This window comes from Carex rostrata, chromosome 8 (assembly GCF_964058835.1).
Source record: "Carex rostrata chromosome 8, lpCarRost1.2, whole genome shotgun sequence".
Classification (NCBI taxonomy): domain Eukaryota; kingdom Viridiplantae; phylum Streptophyta; class Magnoliopsida; order Poales; family Cyperaceae; genus Carex; species Carex rostrata.
Genome location: NC_135925.1, coordinates 10,038,655 through 10,058,110, shown reverse-complemented (window position 1 = coordinate 10,058,110; position 19,456 = coordinate 10,038,655). Strand labels below are relative to the sequence as shown.

Sequence of the window (19,456 nt, the reverse complement as noted above, 5' to 3'; positions counted from 1 at the left end):
TTCTTGTTCTCATTATTTTCTACTTTTAGTATATATCACAATCCGGATCAATCTGGTTCAAGATGCCTCTTTAATATTTGTACGAATCCTGATCGGATGGTCCAGATCTAAACAAAAAAAATTATGTTATCTCAGATGATATGAATTCCTATTTATTTGCAAAAATTACCAAAAATATTTTCAAAATTTTCCAAAATCGTCCATCAACAAGAAATACTAGGATCCCCACCATGTAACATTGTAGTAAATAAATTATTATAATTGTAAAATACTTTGGCCTAGAAGATCCAACTAGGGGTGTCAATGGGTACGGTACGGGTCGGGTGGAGACATTTTCATACCCATACCCATTAAAATTGACCTTACCCATACCCTACCCATACCCATTAAAAATTGATCTTACCCTACCCTACCCTTACCCGTTAATCTTATCGGGTAACGAAACGGTAGCGGGTGAATAACGGATAATACTAGTATAATAATTAGTTTTATTATATTTTACAAATTAAACATCAAAAACTCATTCATTTTAACACATATAATTGCATTTCTAATAAAAAATAAAATAAATGTGCAATCAATTCCAACTAAATTATTTTTTATAAAGAATAAAAATTCAAAAACATGAATAAACATTTAAGTGGGTTAAAAATTGAATTAAATATACATTTAAGTGGGTTGGAAATTGAATTGAATACATATTTGAATTTTATAATTACCCTATAGGGTAACGGGTACGAAATAGTCATTACCCATACCCTTACCCATTTATTTAACGAAAAAAAATTCTTACCCATACCCATACCCAATAAACTAACGAAAAGAAAACCTTACCCATACCCGCCTTATCGAATACGATACGGGTCGGGTAAACGGCTAAAAAGGTACCATTGACACCCCTAGATCCAACAATTTGAGCACTGAAAAGTATACAAAGAAACTTCCTTCAAGATTCTTGCTTATAATAACTTACTATAAATTTTCAAACGGAAAAGATATAGTCCTTAAACACAGATTCCCCTTACAATTGTCCTTTTAAAACTGAGACAACTCTTCTTGATCAGTTGAAAATTTGAAATATTAACCTTCTGATATGAAATAAACGGTCGAGATTCACCCACTCCTTCCCATTAAGTTCGTACGAACGGAGAGTACAAAATGCGAAAAGCTGGAACTTGATTTATTGGGTTGGAGTTTCAAACGGCTAATTTGGACTCAATTAAATTGCCGAGTCGTTGATACCACGTGGCATGATCCGGTTCATTGTACCTCGCATAGACTCAAAAAAAGACTACTGATAGACTCCATTGCTCCTAACGCTGAAATTCTCATAAGACTCCTCCCTGTAAATCAAATGGCGCCGAAACTTTGAACCCTTCTTCCCTCTCTTTATTTAATATTTTGATGGAAACCTACGAAGCCTGTTCTCCAAGCCCGACTCCTTCACGCGTTTCTCTCCCATTGAGTACTCGCTCGATCAGCCGCCTGTCAAGCCGCTACAGCGAACCGAGCAAACCTTCATGCGTGGCTAGAAGAAAGCTCAGCTGGATCACGCTTCAAGGTCGTCTGGTCGGTGTGGATGGAGCCACGTCGGCAAGAGCGGTGGGGCCGGGATTAAGCCGAGATGAAGCGGTGGCATGGGAGCTGTTTAACCCTCTCCATAGAGTTCTTCTGGTCGCTCTTGTGGCCGCTGCTACAGCAAAATCGAGAGCTTCTCAGAAGATCAGAGAGCTCAAACGGTCCATTGATCTGAGGGTATGCAATTAAAACCTGAAATTTCCTCTTCTTTCTTGTCTTTACACCTTTTTTGTAATCAATAGGCAAAACCTACGTTCAATTTGTATTTGAAATAGATAAAACGGTTCAGAAATGATTAGCGGAATACTCCCAGTGGAAGGGAATTAAAAAGTGAAAGGAATGAAAACAGAAAAAAAAAAAAAAATGAAAAGAGGATGCTTGGTACCGGAAAAAGAAGAATTTTGAACTTCTTAGATTTTTTAAGTATTCTATTATTCTCTGCTTCTTCAACTTTCAAATACCTCTGCATTGAACTTGTATCCAACCTTGCAAATAAAAAATTGCATGTCTTTAGTTCAGTTCAATTGAGTGTCTGTTCCAATCGAAACAAATTTTCATTCAAACTTAAACAAGTGTGCTTGTGGAGGATCTGAATAATGAGTTCGAAATTTTAAGAAAGCTGTTGACAACTATGAAAATGCATATCCTAATAAATGTTGCGGCAATCGACGTTCATTAATTGGATGTTTGGAAGGAGAGAAATCAAAGAGCCTTCTCCCAACAGACCAAACCGGTGCATAACCTAATAAATGCTGCGGCAATCGACGTTCATAATTGGATGCTCTTTGAATAGGAGCGAGAGGACACGGGGAGAACGGGACGTCATAATTAGTGTGTTCCTAATTTTGTTGGCGTACCTTTTCAGTAAATGAGTAAAATATAAATTTAATTAATGGAGGGGTTCCTGAATCAATCTTTGCTTAGGAAGCTGAGATCTTATTGTAAAATAACATTGTAAATATTTTTCTTTATTAATATATCCGTTAGTTGGAATTTCCACTAGCCATAAAAAAAAAAAAAAAAAAAAAAAAAAAAACTATGAAAGTGCATGACAGTTGTTGACAACATTAAATTAAAATGGCCGATAAATTCAGTTCAAATTCTCTAGGATAGGTGGAAATTTAGAAAGTACATTACTTTGTTCCTTACAATAGCACATATGTGCGTATTAGATGCTTATGATAATGACTCTAAGGTAATGACAGTTATGGCTAAAACTAAATTTTCTGAAACTTCCCACGAGTATGATTAAAGCCGTTCCAATGCTATATGTTTGATCTATTGATCTGACTTCTCAATTTCCGCCTCAGGATAGAGCTTTGGAAGCCATGCAGCTGAAGCTTGATAGTTTGTGCGAAGAAATAAACTCCATTCAGGTTAGCTTTTATAGTTCACTTTTTTCCTAAATATGTATTTCTGCATGTTTACAAATTGATCGAGTATTCTTTTATATGTTAATGTAGGATGCTGTTGGACCCAAGCTGGAAAAAACCGAGGCACAACATGATAACAGTCTGACAGACTTGGTGGAGCAGGAGGAGAGACGCATGTCTGATCTATCTGATTTTTGTTGGAGTGTTGCGTCCTCTTTTGGCAATCAAGTTAGAAATTTACAAGTTGTTACCTAATGCTTGTTTTACTCCACATATTCTTGATTCTAATTTTATTTTGTTTTGAACACTACTCAGATGAGCTCCCTGGCATCAGAACAAGAATTGTACAACCTTCAAAAGGAGTGCGAAGAGAAGGATGCAACTATCAAGGAATTGCTCTCAGCTGTTGAAGTATCCAAAATTGCTGATACAAAGGTATTTCTTGAATTGATTTCCTGTATGATCTATCGAATTCAATTGTCTAACAATTGTTTAATTAACTGAATTGTTGTTTTGTTCTGTAGAGAATTACTGAGCTCGAGCAGCTGGTTAAAAGGAAGAACATGGTAATCTCTAAATTGAAGAAAGACATGGAAGTTCTGGAACAAATGGTATGTTAACCTTTCGTTGACTTAAAATTCTATCAATGAATCAAAATAGGAATTTCTCAACTGATCAAAACCAACACAGGTTGTTGATATAACAAGGTCAAGACGGACTTCTTCTGCTCTCTCTTTGGGTTCAACTGAAGAAGAAATTCCAGTCATGGTAAATAATATCTTGTTTGACATGAGCAGCTCGAGTTCGTCTTCCGATACTGAGTCTCCTTTTGCATCAGAAAAACATCTTTTAGAAGGTCCTGTTGGTTTTGCACCCAGCCAAGAACCAGTGACTTTAGAAAAGAAAAAATCGAGGCAAATGTTATTGAAGAAAATTGAACCATCAACTGAGAAGCACACACAGAAAAAAACTGAAATCACAGGTGTAAGGCCAAGGCCAATGGCTGCTTCTAGTGAAGGTTTCAAGAGAACTAGAAGGGGAACTCAGCATGAGCCTAAAAGTGTTATCCAGAGAAGATGGGTTTAATTTAAGTAGTAGGAAAAAATATTAATGCCTCATATAAAGATAATTTACAGTTGGAAGTATGTACAAAATTTTATTCAGTATATTCTGGTTACCAGGTTATGGTGGAAAGATAAACTGAAAATTTGGATGTACCTCAACTTTGGCGATGCTAATCCGGAGTAACGTGAGGATTAAATTACTATTGAATCATTGTAGTTTTATTCATAGGTTTTTTTTGGCGAATCTTTAGAAAATAAATTATAGAATTTTTCCATTATAATAAGATTTTTTTTATGAAATTATAAAACAATTTATATACTGTAACATAAGGCGCCCGTTACCTCACTGTATTAGAGCAGGACATAATAATCATAATTAAATTAATATGCACATGAAAATATACATATTTGTGTGATATGCTATTAGATACGGAATCAAGTATTTGAATTCTCAATGCAAATTCTGGAAGTTAATCTAACTTCGTCTTGATTCTTTGGTTTTTTTAGTTACAGATTGTACTTTGCCCTTGGGAATCTTAACCATTTCTCTTTGTTTAAGCTCCCGTTCCTGCTCGTCCTCCTTTCTTTTTTTGCGGGAACTAAACCTGTTTGTTCAAATGTTAAAGCCCAGTCTAGGCTCAAATTGGGCCTTGGTTAAACTGGTCTACACTCTAGACTCTGCATCTGTTGATATATAGACAACCGGAACTACGCTGGAATGCAACAAAAGTAAAAAACAGCACTTTAATAGTTCCAATACGGTGATTACCAAAGTATGCGTCTCCATTTCGCCGAGTATCAAATCCAGCTGTACACTTCCAATCGTGATCACAAGGATTCATTATTTTCTCTGATTGGATATCCACTTGAACATATTAATTAAACCTATTTATTTTCTCTGATTGGCCATCCACTCGAACCTACGAAACCAGTGTACCACGTTGCGCGATCTCTCTCTCTCCTTAATTTGAATATACTATGTTCGTCTTTTAAGTAATTCTATAATTTAAAATTTCATAATTGACTCGAGCTCTCCTCAATTCCCTCAATTTCTAAACCAAGAAAGGAGACCCAGCGGCTTGGATCTCACAATCTGGCACCTCATTTGATCATAATTTATTCCAATTTTAATTTCCAAAAAGAAAAATTATTCCAATTTATATCTTGGGAGAATCGGGCAGGTATATCCTCGTTTTAAACCTATATATGCAAGTTACAATGGGCCTCGATCTTCTCCCTCCTAGGTAGGATAAAGACACCAATCAGCCGAGGAAACTTCTTAATGCATCCATCTCTTTCCATTTTTAAATTCTACGAGAGGTGATTTAATAGTTTTTAGTTTTTACGTACTCAATACAGCTTTGATTTTCCCGGAGCTTTTCTAGAAACCAACAGATAACAAAGAGTTATATCTTGGTGCCTACCTTTATTCAGTGCATACTGCAGAGCTTTGATATGGATAAATCCCGGCCATCTGATGGACCAGTGGTGGCGATCGAGAACATTGGGAGCTGTTCAAAGATCGAAGATTTTGGTCCAGAGAAGATGCAATCTGGAGATGTGATTGAGGAGATACGAATTAGCGGCTCCCCTCCAGTTAAGGCACCATTCAAAGGAGGCAAGGCTGCAGTGCAGAAGATACTCCATGCGGCATTTAAAAGAGGTGACACATCGGTTGTAGTGAGGATAAGGCGGGGCCCGATAGGACTGGAGACGGAGCAAAAGGAGCTGCAGGCATGCCTTGTACTGCAAGGAAAAAGGAATTACATTCTGCGGTCTGTTTATGATCCGAACCATGTTGTTGGGTTTGTGGATCGAACCGAGAGTGAGTGCCTAGCATTGCAAGGTATGTTTGTTAGTTATTACAAATCTTATTATTGCTTCTTTTTTTTTTGATAAAGCTGATAGTGGCTATCAGAAGTTACAACATTACAAACATGCCTTAGAAGGTATGTACAGCATTATGCATCAAATAAAACCCCCCCGAACTAGTAAAAAAGAAGAAACATCAGAAAAAGCATAAGTAGAAAGCCAGTAAAAAAACCAAGAAAAAACACAGTGGGGAAGATGTGATCATGGTCAACAGAACTTCCTCCATAGATTCGCTTCTTTGACGGAGTGATGTGCAATCCATTTTGGATCTGTTTCAACTCCTTCAAAAATCTTCTTGTTTCGACCTCGCCAAATAAACCAACACACTCCAAAGAACACTGTCCCCCATTGCATTCTTGAAGTTCTTTGTTGACATATCCTTCCCGAGCTATATGCCACTCCTTGAACTGTGTCTCCATTTGCCAGGATGTTGAAGCCTAACAATTCACTAACTCTTATCCAAACCCGCCTCGCATGGTTACATTGAAAGAATAGGTGGTTTGCCGTTTCAAATGGACACTGATGGCATACCACGCATTGTGTATCACACTGTATTCCCCTGCGCAACATAACGTCGTGAGTTAGAAGTCGGCCTTGCAAAAGGAGGTATGCAAACACCCGCACTGTCGGCGGAATCTTGAGGCGCCAAATGAAACTGAAATTCCATTTTGATTTTCCTACAGCTATGACTAGCTTGTAAAAAGAATTGGCACTGTATTCCTTGTCAGAAGTCAGTAACCATTGTAACCGGTCTTCACTTTGACCCGATAAGGGTGGTACCTGACATAAGCCCCTATTAATCGCCATTTCTAGTGAAATTTTCCTGGATGTGCGGTCAGGTGTGATATGAGTTGCTAGTGTTGGATAAATCCATGAATCAAACCAATAGGAAATCGAAGCACCATTCGCAATAACCCATTTAACCGACCTATCAAAATCAGGTCTGATTTTTAGGAGCTGTTTCCAAAAAAATGAGCCTTGACTCATCCATACGTAATGTGCTTGGAGGTCACCTGTTAGATCATATAATTGACCTACTGTCTCTGCCCATAAACAGTCTGTGCCTCTGTACATCTTCCACCACCATCTTAATAATAGGGATTTGTTTCTAAGAGTGAGATCAGCTGCCCCCAAACCTCCTAATTCTTTAGGAAGGCAAACCACCTCCCATTTAATTAAGGAAATACCATTGCGATTGTCAGTTTTACCCCACAAAAAATCTCTTCTTATCTTGTCGATCCTATTAATCACCCAAGTAGGTAAAAGAAATGATGACATAAAATAAATCGGGATTGAGCTTAAGACCGAATTCATCAATTGCAATCTTCCCCCCCTCGATATGAGTTTTCTCTTCCATCCATCTAGTTTTGCCTCTATTTTTTCAATCAAGGGTAAGAATAGTTCTTTACGTGGCCTTTTCAATCGGGATTGAGCTTATTATTGCTTCTTTACTTTGCTTAATTTGGATTTGTTTTTTAAGTTTACCAGCTACCTTTTTTTTTGGCAAAATCAACGTACACTAATTTGATTCCTTCTACGATATATCATATATGCTTTAAGATCCAAATTAAGTAATAATTATGAATTGTTTACGTTCTTTATCCAATACATTCTCCTGTCCTTCCATCAATATCCATCTTATCAGATTTATACAATGTTTCAACTGACTTAAACACCAATTCAAAATTTAAACGATTTCAGTGCAGAGAGGAACTACAAGTAATTAGCAACACATGGATCCATCTATCTTAATTCTAAATATTTTACTACGCCTTTCCCTCTAAATTATCCGAGTGTTTTTTTTTTTTAAAAACTTTCACCGAAGCTTTTGCGAAGTCGTGAGAGAGAATCGAACTCTCGATCTTAAAATAACCAACAATCTTAAGACTTTTCTTCTAGCCAACTGTGTGCTACCTCTCCTTTCTCAACTGCCAGCAGTGTTTCACTGTAATACATATTTAGTTTAGGCATCTTAACACAAGAATATCAAAATTCAGTAATACAAGGAATTTACAACCTGAGCTCCTTATGATTATTAAAATAATACCAAAAAGATGCTATTAAGGGTAAATGAAAGAAGAAGAAAAAGATGATCCACAGTATTTTAAAAATTAATAAAGGTTGCTTTGGACTTCATTAATAAAGTTAACATGGCGGCAGCTAAAGATTTATGCGCTGCCTGGTAGCAGCACAACCATATGTTTAATTGGAAATTAATTTGACATTAAACAACTGTTTATTTTGCGTCTAATTAATTCTTTTGTTTTATCAGTAATGTGACAATGTCAAACCGAGAACAATTAATAGTAGTATGATTGCAATCACAAGAACATTCACCTTTAAATTTCCTATAGGTCGTGTCCTATTTGATATATTTTCTGCTGTTTTACCAATATTGTTAACCACATGTTTTGTGCTAGAATAAATCGCTATAATTAGGCTCATTTGACTACCATCGTACGTGCGTACGTAGGGGTGTCAATGCATGGTACCTTTTTAGCGGTTTATCTGATTCGTATCGTATTTGAATAAGCGGGTATGAATAATTTTTTTTTTCGTTAGCTTATTGAGTATGGATAAATTTTTTTTTGTTAATTAAATAGATAAGGATATGGATAATGACTATTCCATATCTGTTATCCTATAGGATAATTATAAAATCTAAATATATGTTCAATTCAATTTCCAACTTATATAAATATTTGTTCGTGTTTTTGAATTTTCTTCCTTTATAAAAAATAATTTAGTTGGAATTGATTGTACATTTATTTTTATTTTTTATTAGAAATGCAATTACATATGTGTGAAATGCATGGGTTTTTGATGTTTAATTTGTAAAATATAATAAAACTAATTATTATATTAATGTTATTCGTTATTTATGTATTACCGTTTCATTACTCGATAATATTAACAAATAAGAATAGAGTAGGATAAGATTAATTTTTAATGGATATGAATAGAGTATGAATAAAATCAATTTTAATGGGTATGGATATAAAAATGCCTCCACCAACCCGTACCGTAACCATTGACACCCTAATCGTACGTGTTAATCTTTTTTAATTGGCTCAAATGTTACCCACCTGCATTAAATTGCAACAATCCAGTTATATCAACTATAATATAGTTTTGACTTTTGAGAGTCAAATTCTCGAGATGCATGCAACCCATGATAGCTCTGGAAAAAGTAAACTATTTCTTTATTGTTGGATCATTGACTCCGGATGCTCTTTAACAAATTCCTATTAATTTTCATGTTACAATGTCACTGGTAAGAGGGTCCACAGAATTTTATTATTCACAGAGCCCGTATACAGTGAAGGGTGCGTAGACCGACACGTCAAAGAATTTAAAAAAGGAAAAAAAAAGAAGAAGAAGATTAATTATAACCGAAATTGTGTCAGGAGATTCTAACATAGGATTTGCATCGAGCATCATGAGATAACAAACTCAAGCTGTTGACCAAACGCGTAGAATATTCTGTACAATATGCTCATAATTAATCAGCCAATTTTTTATAGCACACACTCAAAATAATAACCAATAATTGTAAAAAGGAAAAAAAAAATCGGTAATAGTATAAAATTTAGTATCTTCTAGATAAGAAAACATGTATTAGTCTTTCATCTTCTTATTTCTTCTAATTTTCTAAACAAATTAAACCGACAAAAATATCACTTTCTTCAAAATATATAGAAAGGAAAGTTACGTCCCTTTTATAAATTTCAGTCATAAATGTATATATGATGAAATAAAATGTACATAAGTACTTTTTTTTTATATTATCTAAGAAGAACGATAAATCTTAAGGCCATGCGCAACAATCGTCTTTTTTGAAATCCTGGCGGAAGCTGCTATGTTGCTTTTATTAGAACGAAAATAAAGTACATGTGTAAGTTACACCTCAAGCATCAGACCTGGCTGTAAGGAGTAAAAAAACATCTATCCAGCAACATGTAAATTGTGCATAAAAGAAAAATATATCCAACCAAGAACAACCAACGTATTCCTTAAATCTTGCTCTCTATGGTTGTTAGTAGTGTCGCAGCCATTCTTCCATATGGTACACACATCTATAGGCAAGTGCCTTTGCCTCCAATCTCTGTTCTTGAAAGATAATATCATTTCTGTGCTTCCAAAGTTGTCATGTTACGCATATGAAACGACATGCCCATTCTTCCCTTCCCATGTGGTCATTATTCCTGACCATTTCCCAAGAGGAGCACACAATTTGATCCACCGTAATTTGAATTTTCATCAGAGGTTTGGATAGAATTTTAGATACATGGTACCATACTGCCACCGCAAAAGGGCACAAGAAGAAGATGTGTAGTGCCGACTCTACTGGGCACTGTTGACAGCAAACACAACCCATATTCAGGTGTATCCCCCTACGCCTTAGCACATCCTTCGTCGACAGTTTGTTCTGTAGCAGCAGAAAAGTGAAGAACTTGGCTGATGGGGGAATTTTGCATGACCAGATAAATGAGAAGTGTCATTTAATTTTACCCCCCCCCCCTGAGAAATGATTATGTATGCCGACTTTGATGAGTAAGTTCCTGTATTCTCCCAAAGCCATGTAATCGAATCCTCATCTTCTGTGAATTGGATATGAGGCAAGTCTGTACCCATCAATTGTAGGGCTGATTGTGTTGTGTAGGCTTCTCTTAGGGATATAGAAAGGTTGGATTGTGTCTGGTCCTGCTGTTGAATCTTTGGTAAGCCATCCCAAGAATCGAACCAATAGGAGATTGACTTGCCATCTCCTATTTGCCATGCCGTGCACCAAGTAAAGAAATCTCTCATCCCCTGCAATTGTTTCGAAAAGAAGGAACCTGATTTGAACCACAATTTTGGATGATTCCCTATTTCCCCCTTCCTCTTTATTTTGAATAAAAATTCAGTCCAAAGGCAATTCGGGTCTGCATATGCTTTCCACCACCATCGTAGAAGTAATGCCACATTTTGAATTCTCAAATCAATTATACCAAGCCTTCCACAATCCTTCGACAGACATGCAACGGACCAGCTGGTCAAAGACATACCCATGGATTGATCATCAGACTTCCCCCACAATAGCCTTCGTCTAGCTTTGTCAATTCTGTTGATAACCCATTAGGGGAGTTTGAAGCACATCATGTAGTAAACCGGTATCGATGATAATACCGACTGAACTAACTGCAGTCTCCTCCCTCTTGATAGGAATTTCCCTTTCCACCCCCCTAGTCGCTGCTCCACCCTTTCAACTAAAGGCAGATATGAGGGTCTTGTTGGCTGAGTCAGTGTTAGAGGTAACCCTAAGTAAGATACTAGGAACCTTGTTTCTTTGCACCCTAGAACTGCATTGACCCAATCCTTGTCTTCCTCTGGCAAGTTCAGCGGCACGAAAGTGCTTTTGTCAAAGTTGACCTTTAACCCGGAGATTGATGCAAAGATGCGAATAACAATCTTGAGGGATATCAATGTAGTGATGTCAGCAAACACGATGACCACCGTGTCATCTACGTACTGGAATGCCAAGATTGACTCTTTTACCCTTCTGGTTATGCCATTCGGCAAGAACCCGTTAACGGCCTGCACCATTCACTGAAATACGTCGGCTGCCAGATTGAACAACATTGGCGAGAGGGGGTCGCCTTGCCGCAACCTCCTTTTGTGAACAAAGAAGTCTGAATTTTCACCGTTCAGTACAATTCTTGATGATGCAGTGAGCAGTAATTCCTTTACCCAAATCATCCATTTTCCTGGGAACCCCCTCTCCATCATGACATTTAATAAAAAATCTCATTCTATCGAGTCAAATGTCTTTGCGTAGTCAATTTTAAGGAACACGATTGGCTTTTTGGACTTATGAATGTGGTGAAGGACCTCTCGAGTTGCGACAAAGTTTTATGTGATTTGCCTTCCGCCTATAAATGTTGTTTAGTTAGTTGAGATGAGCTCGGGTAGCTTCAATCTCAGCCTATTTGCTAATACTTTGGAAATCAGCTTTGGAATTAAGTTGATGACACTTATCGGGAGAAAATTCTTGACTCTTGTGGGGGCTTCAGTCTTTGGAATCATGACTATGTTGGCTTTGTTATGCTCTGCTAAATTGACCTCATTGCGATAAAATCCATGAATGATGTTCATTATCCCATCCTTGAGATCTTCCCAATATGTCTTTATAAATTCATTCGGGATGCCATCTGGACCCGAAGCTTTGTTGCTTGCGAGTCCCTTTACTGTCTCTTATACTTCTTGTAGAGTAAAAGGGTCCTGTAGGGATTGTAAGGATGGATCTGGTTGGTATAAGGCCGCCGGGTCGAAAGCCATGATTTGAGAGGAGTTCCCCAGTAAGTCTCTCATGTGATCAAAAAAGGCCTTCTGGATTAATTGCTGATCGGATGTGCTGTGGTCTTCTGCTTGTATAGATAACACTCTATTCCTACTCATGCGTGTTGAGGCGAATGCATGAAAGAAACGAGTATTTTTATCGCCATTTTTGAGCCAGTTACACCTGGACCTTTGCCTCCATCTCTCTTCTATGATATTTGTTAACTGGAAGGCCTTCTCCTTCGTTTTGCATCGGAAGTTGAATTCTTGCTGAGTAAGTGGTCTCAATTTTCCAATCTGTCATAGAGCAAAATTACACTTTTGCAATGTGTTAGTATTCTTTCAATTTCTGAGAAACCTTCTTTATACCATAAAGCTAGAGCCCTCTGTAAAATTTGAGTCATATGATAAAAATCGGTCAATGCCTCCTGCTGTTGGTGATCACTACAAACCCAAAGTTTAGAGACCATTTCCTTTGATATTTCATGTTTTAACCAAAAAGTTTTCATTCTCGGCTGCTTTTTAGTTGGGGCCCTATTTTTGCAAGTTAGCAATAATGGTACATGGTCGGATACCACCATTTCTAACGCTTGCACAGTGATTATGGGGTATAAGAGTTGCCAATCAACCGATGTAAAAATGCGGTCAATTTTGGAGAAGGTTGGTTGAGGGCGTTTATTTGACCATGTAAATTTTCTGTTTTTTAGGGGGATGTCTACAAGGTTGGCCGCCTGTATAATATCATTAAATAGGTCCATTAGAGGAGAGGATCTCAAATCCCCTGACCTATCTATCAACCAACGAATAAGATTAAAATCTCCTGCCAAGATCCAAGGGTTACTAATGAGACCAGTTATAGTGTTCAATTCTGGAATAAACTCAGATTTTTCAGCATCCACACGGCTCATATACCCCCGTATAAATTGAGATAGCACCAGAACTCTGGTCTAGTAATTTGGCAGATATTGTATGATGAGTTGACCAACTTGAGATTAATCTGAATTTTTTTTCCAAGCAATAAGAATGCCCCCCTACTATTTTGAGCACAGATATACACACATTTGTGATCAAAATAAGATGGAAGGAAACTCATCACATAATTTAAAGAAATTTCATTTAATTTTGTTTCTTACAACAAACACACATCACACCGCGAAGACCGGATTGTCTCGTGCACCACATTACACTTATCTAACAAACCTAAACCTCTGCAATTCCACGATAAAATGCTCATTTTTTTGTAATTCATAAGTAAACAAAAGAAACATACACAATGACAAAATAAAAAGGACCTAATCTTCGGTTTTCAATTTCTTCATATCAACTCTTCAGTCAAGGCGGCTTTTTTGTTGCGTTCTTCAGTCAAGGCGGCCTGCTTCCTGCAGTCTTCTTCATCAGTCAGAAAAGTTCGGAGGACATCCCTTTCCCTAACGCTGCAGCTGTCCCCAATCTCCTTGCAAAGTTCCTTCTGAACCTTTACAAACAAATCCTAAATTTTCGATCACCACCTTAGCTTTAGCTGCGTTTTGCACCGCCTGTCTCTTATTTTCCTGAACCTGTCTTGAAGAGGTGGAAGAAAGTGTTGCTGTCTTCCTTTTTGCTGGTGTATTTAGTTGATTTGCTTTTCCAGACGGGCTTGTGAAAGGGGCCGTGACTTGTTGAATTGGGACATTAACCAACTGTGTAGCGGGCTACCGAATCTATTTGTTCGTTGGAAGCCTTTTGGGGACATAGTTTGGGTTAACAGACCCCTGCAATATACTCTTCTGCAACACTTGATTTACCACCATTTTTTGCTTAGAGATCCGGCCCTTTTCTTGGCCCAACAGGCCCTTAAACCTTGCATGGCTGGATGTCACTACTGGAATCTTCTTATGTTGTCTGGTATGATTTCTCTCCTTGGCACTTTCTATGATTGGGTGTGGCACCCTCTCAGTTTGTTTAGGTAATTCATTCATCTGCCTGGCAGTGGAGCGACTCACTTCATGACCCAGTGTTTCCTTTGCAGTATCTTTTATCCCACTCGCACCATGTGACTTCTTTGGGCGGATCCTTTGTGGCCCTCCCTCATGAGTGACCGCATTTGCGTGCCCCTCCGGGGTTGTAGAGGGACCTGCCTCACGGAATACATCAGTCGGAGTTTATTTTGAATCACCAGCTCGATGTCTCCGTACCTGAGAAGATTCTGTCCTTTCTGATCTCACGGCAGGGTCTGGAAGAATTATATTTGTCTCCATTTGCATTTCTGATCGTTGCTGATCCCCAGGCTGATCCTGTCGGGAGAGAGATGTTGGCCCGGTTGCTACTGATTCCCTGCGAAGTGGTCGTGTAACTTCCTGTACAGCCGAACTCGTTTGTGTGAGATCCTGACCCGCACCATTGCCTCTGCTCCCCATCTCTGGTTGGTGCATGGAAGGGAATCGAAGTTCCGTGTTGGAGACCAAGTCCCGGAGCACTTAGATAGGGACTTCACCGGACTTTTTAGGGCCCTCCAGAATCTGCCGGAGCTCCGGCGGGATGACCTCCAGGCTCAGGCTATGAAGGATCTCTTGTAACGCCCTCCTTGAGCACTGGATCAAGTCGTCACCTCCACTGAACTCCATACTCGAATCACTTCCGACTGATTCTTCATCTAAGGACTTTGGAGAAGGCGGTGCATGTACATACCTTTTGGGCTGCTCCGAATAGTCATCTGGTTTGTAAATCAGATCAATTTCCCAGGCCACCGGCATCACCATGACCGGGTATTTGAGACCGCCGGATACCACAGTGATTTTTTTTGGCACCCTCCTTAAGTCATCTGTAGCAATGACCTCCCTCCATGCCGAGAGATTGGCTTTGTGCTCCGGCGCCACCAACCCCAAAAAAATGCCAAATACAGAGACCGCGGATTACATGATATTCCTTCCAGAGGTGTGCAGGAAAGTCTATCAAGTCAATCATCAGCTTGAACCTTGGCATTATTAGAGTTGCACCATCATGTTGCGTCCATGGCTGTGTTGAGAATCCTTGCTCCCATAGGGCATCAGGTAGAGCTCTGATGAATGTGTCCACCTTCAGGCCTTTAGGCAGATGAATAAGGACACCTTCATGGGCTAGTTTGGCCACCCTGATATCTTCCTCCCTCACTAGCCCTGTATCGACAGCTAGCTTCACGGACTGGTGCACCTCCATTGAGTTATATGGTTCTCCATAGATAACAACAGCTTTGGATAAACTGTTAAGCACTAGGAAGAAGTCGTCATCTCTCTTAATAAAACACTGAATTTCTTCTGGGCAGTCATCGGGTAATGCAGGTGGTGCCGGTGGTCCATCCCCTTTGAGCAACTCATCAAAGCCTGGTTCAGCCCGGGACTGGTTGGTAAGTGTCATCTGTGGGTTTGGGGGATCAGAGGCAACCCTCCCCGATGCATATGAGGTAGTGTTGTATACTGTTTGCAGGGGCTGAGCTGGTGGAAAGAAAGGGGTGGCTGCCGGGTTAGGAGCCATGTTGCACATGCTGAGTACGTGGCCTTCCTTCCAGCATCTCTCGCATTTGAGCGGGTTGCAGCACTTGGATGCCGCGTGTCCCAGTCTGAAGCAGCGGAAACACCTCCCCCTCCACTCGGGGTAGGTGGCTGCTGGCAGGAAACGAAGGCTAGTAGGGCTTGTTGGTGAGGAGTAGTATCTAACCTGTTGCTCTCCAGGTGGGCTTGGTGGTCGTGAGTTGGGAGGAGAGATGTTGGGGGAGGTGTTAGCGGAGGTTTTTGGGGTGTTGGAGCTGTTGGTTCTCCTGTCGGAGCTGTTTCCGACCACCTGAGCGTAGGTCTTACAGTGACTGTAAGGTACGCAGGCCTTCACCTTATCAATTGCGGAGTCTACCGTTGTGCGCCAAGCGTCTGGGAAGCGGCGGCGGCCTCTGACTTGCTGTCATTCTCCCTGAGAAGCCATCTTCTTGCCAAAAGCTTCTTTTCCCCCTTGCCGTACTCAGTTATGCACAACAATCGTCAAGCACTAAACCAAGAAGAAAAAGAAGACTGAAGCAATTTAATATTTTTGTTTTCTCGAAATTTTGTAATAATAATTTAACGAGGAGGGTTCCAATGCCTCATTTTTTTTATACCTCATCATACCTCATATTTTATATCTTCATTTTCTTCATATTCAAAGTCTAAATTGTCGATCCGAACCGTTCAACATGATATCCATACTAAAATATGGTTAGAGATGAAATTTTATATTTTTTGGAATTTTTTTGCTATTTTTTAAGATGGGTAGAAAATCACTGTTTTTTTAACGGTTCAAAAACAATGATTTTGTACCTATCTTAAAAAATAGCAAAGAAATTCCAAAAAATATAAAATTTCATCTCCATGCATATTTTAGTATAAATATTTTGTTGAACGGTTCGGATTAACAATTTGGACTTTGAAAACAAAAATATAAAATATGAGGTATGATAAGGACATGAGGTATGAAAAAAATGAGGCATTGGAACCCTCCTCTAATTTTTACAGGTTGACACTTGATCTATCATATATCTTAGTCAGCAATTCGGGTCCAAATTAACCAGATAACTATTTATCTCGTTTTCTCTCTTGAGGTGCACGTACATGAAAAGTTGAAATGCAATTAGAAATTATATTTCCATTTCAGCTATTTAACTGAATAAATTGGGTGTATATCAGCAAGACAAGAATAGTCATTCCCTGAGTTTTACTGAACTTAGGGGTGTAAATGGTCGGATACGGATCGGATAGTGGTATTATCGTATCTATTATAATTTTTTGGATACGGATACAGATAGTCTCGGATATGGATACGGATCGGATATTAAACGTTGCAGATACGGATCGAATATCGGACGGATACAGATATTTTTCATAATTAGCTTGTTGGTTACAAAACATCTATTATATTATTAAAATATTAGTCACTAATTATGTCATAGTATTATATTGTTCATCAAAATATATATCTATATGCAATTTAATAATTTATTGGTACAATATGCAATTTAATAAGTCAATTTGAGAACATATAGATATAGCACATTTGTTATGGTTTAAAAGTGTAAACGGTCGGATACGGATAGTTAAAAAGGTCTTACTGTATCCTTATCTGTTATAATTTTTCGGATACGGATCGGATAATTTAGATAATTTTTCCAATTCGGATCCAGGTAAAATCGGATAATATCTGATCCGTTTACACCCCTAACTGAACTGTATGTTCTCATCTGTCTTAAAAGGATCTCTCAAATTATCCGATAGAAGCCGACTAGTATCTTGAAACCAAACCTTAGAAATCTCACCATTTTTATAGTTCTAACAAATTGAATTTTGCATTGCTTCTCTATGATCACTATATAACCTCACGATTAAACATGAATTCACTAATTTGCTCTACCACCTAACAATCAAAGGTTCCAGGAGCACAAGGCTTGTGTCTGAACTGTCTAAAGCTCATGTCCAAGACGGGTTCGCCACATATCCATGGGAGAAAAAGATGGACAGCAAAACCTTTCCGAATTACAATCACCCTGTAGGTAGCAGCTTTTTATCCATTCTTATTTTGCCAAAGGCACTTGATTCGACATCTTCTCGTTATGACACTATAGAGGATACCATGGCCCGGGCCCACTCTTGGCTCCTTTCCTCCCGTAAATCTGGCGTGCCTATTGCCTTTGTCAATATCCAGACTGAGGCTCTTCTTACTAAGGTAAACCAACTAATGTTATATTCTTTTAATTTCAATGGCAGTATGTTTTCAAGGGTATTCATTAATTTCTCTTGTTTGTTTTGGATGGAACAAAAAGATATCAGGAGAAACGGCATCAGCAACCGTGAACTGCATAAATGATTTATCAAACATAACAAACCTGAGTCTTTATGGGTTTGAAGATTATCATGGTGTAGATCTTGGAGTTGTGAAGGCTGTCCGGCTCTGGTACCGTGCTATTGGAGGAGAAGTTCCCATTGAAATTAAACTCAACCAGAATGACACAAGGCTGGGATTTGCTGTTAGTCGTACCGACGAGGTTACTTCTATTCCTTTTTATTAACAGATTATGTAAAACACATTTTAGAGAACAATATATATACTAATAGAAACCAATATATATACTATTAGAAAAGATAAAAAGAAGAAAAAAAAAGGCTACAGTTTAGTGCCTACGTTATGACAATTTTATTTAGATAAAGCCACTGTGTCATACATTCAGATGCTTGTCTCTTTGTTTGAATATTTTATATCATGATTGAAACAGTTTCTTTTTTATAAAGAAAAAACAGAGAAATCGGCCCCGTAGGGATTTGTTACACTTTTTGCATACTGATCATGTGTGTATTTTTTTTTTTTTTTTTGCTTTCGAAGGAATAATATGCACATATATTAATTTTTGTTATATTTGTGTGCTCATTGATGTTTTTGTAGGGTTTTGTTTATATTTCATCAGTAGAAGAGGATAATAAAGAAGATGAGGCACCCTCGACAAGATGCGGTCTCAGAAACCTTTACAAGAAAGCCAAATCTGCATCGCAATACTTAGTCATCTCCCGTATCGCCCACGAAAAGGTGCTCCCATGGATGGTATGTTCCAACGGTTCAATCCGTTGCTACGACACCATTTCTTTGAGCCAGAAGCTGTCTCTGCACCGCAAGACCTTGCTTCCCTTCTCTATCCATGTACTCTTGTGGGACATGAACGTCAATGGTAGGGTCGATGAAAGGAGAACTGAGAGTGTGCCTGCCACATCAGCAGAGGAACCGGCAGAGTCAATGCCAGAACCTCCTAGTAACGAACTTGAGGAAGAGGTCGGAAGTATGGAGAGGGAATCTATTGGTGATGTTTCCTTCAGGTTTGAAGATGTCGTCCTGCCTAGCAGCTGGGTTTGAAGGACTTCTCTGTAATTTTGTTTTCCTTAATTTCGGATAAAATTTGCATAAACATTCTGACAGTAATAAAAGTGAAAGTTTTCACTCTTCAATTGAAATAATAAGAATATCGGCAAATTAACTTTTAACATCGTATGTAAATCTATGTTAAGTTGGAGCGGAAGATCAGCAATTAGATGCCATACCTGTCGTGGTATTTGACCATAAGGATAGTTGGAATAGACCTGATAGACAACTTTCAAGAACAATAGGACATTAAGAGAAATAATTACATTTTATTTTGTTTGACATCTCAAACCTTAAAAATTAAAATATCTAAAATTGATTCTTCAGTCGGATAATTTTAAAGACTGCGATCTCTCACACAAGAAATAT

The 19,456-nt window shown here is 38.4% G+C and overlaps 2 protein-coding genes across 2 annotated transcripts; both read left to right on the top strand.

The window, feature by feature from the left end:
* Window positions 1-1,356: 1,356 nt before the first annotated feature.
* On the top strand, window positions 1,357-4,148 carry LOC144558229 (inactive rhomboid protein). The gene is made up of 6 exons (XM_078307025.1): window positions 1,357-1,755; window positions 2,889-2,954; window positions 3,042-3,179; window positions 3,267-3,386; window positions 3,476-3,562; window positions 3,642-4,148. Exons 1-6 carry the CDS (start codon window positions 1,405-1,407, stop codon window positions 4,035-4,037), a joined length of 1,158 nt encoding a protein of 385 aa, XP_078163151.1. The 5' UTR covers window positions 1,357-1,404; the 3' UTR covers window positions 4,038-4,148.
* A 1,310-nt stretch (window positions 4,149-5,458) lies between these two features.
* On the top strand, window positions 5,459-19,203 carry LOC144558440 (uncharacterized). Its single transcript, XM_078307288.1, has 4 exons — window positions 5,459-5,861; window positions 17,610-17,905; window positions 18,003-18,224; window positions 18,620-19,203. The coding sequence occupies exons 1-4, from the start codon at window positions 5,471-5,473 to the stop codon at window positions 19,079-19,081; spliced, it is 1,371 nt and encodes a 456-aa protein (XP_078163414.1). The 5' UTR covers window positions 5,459-5,470; the 3' UTR covers window positions 19,082-19,203.
* The last annotated feature ends 253 nt before the right edge of the window (window positions 19,204-19,456 follow it).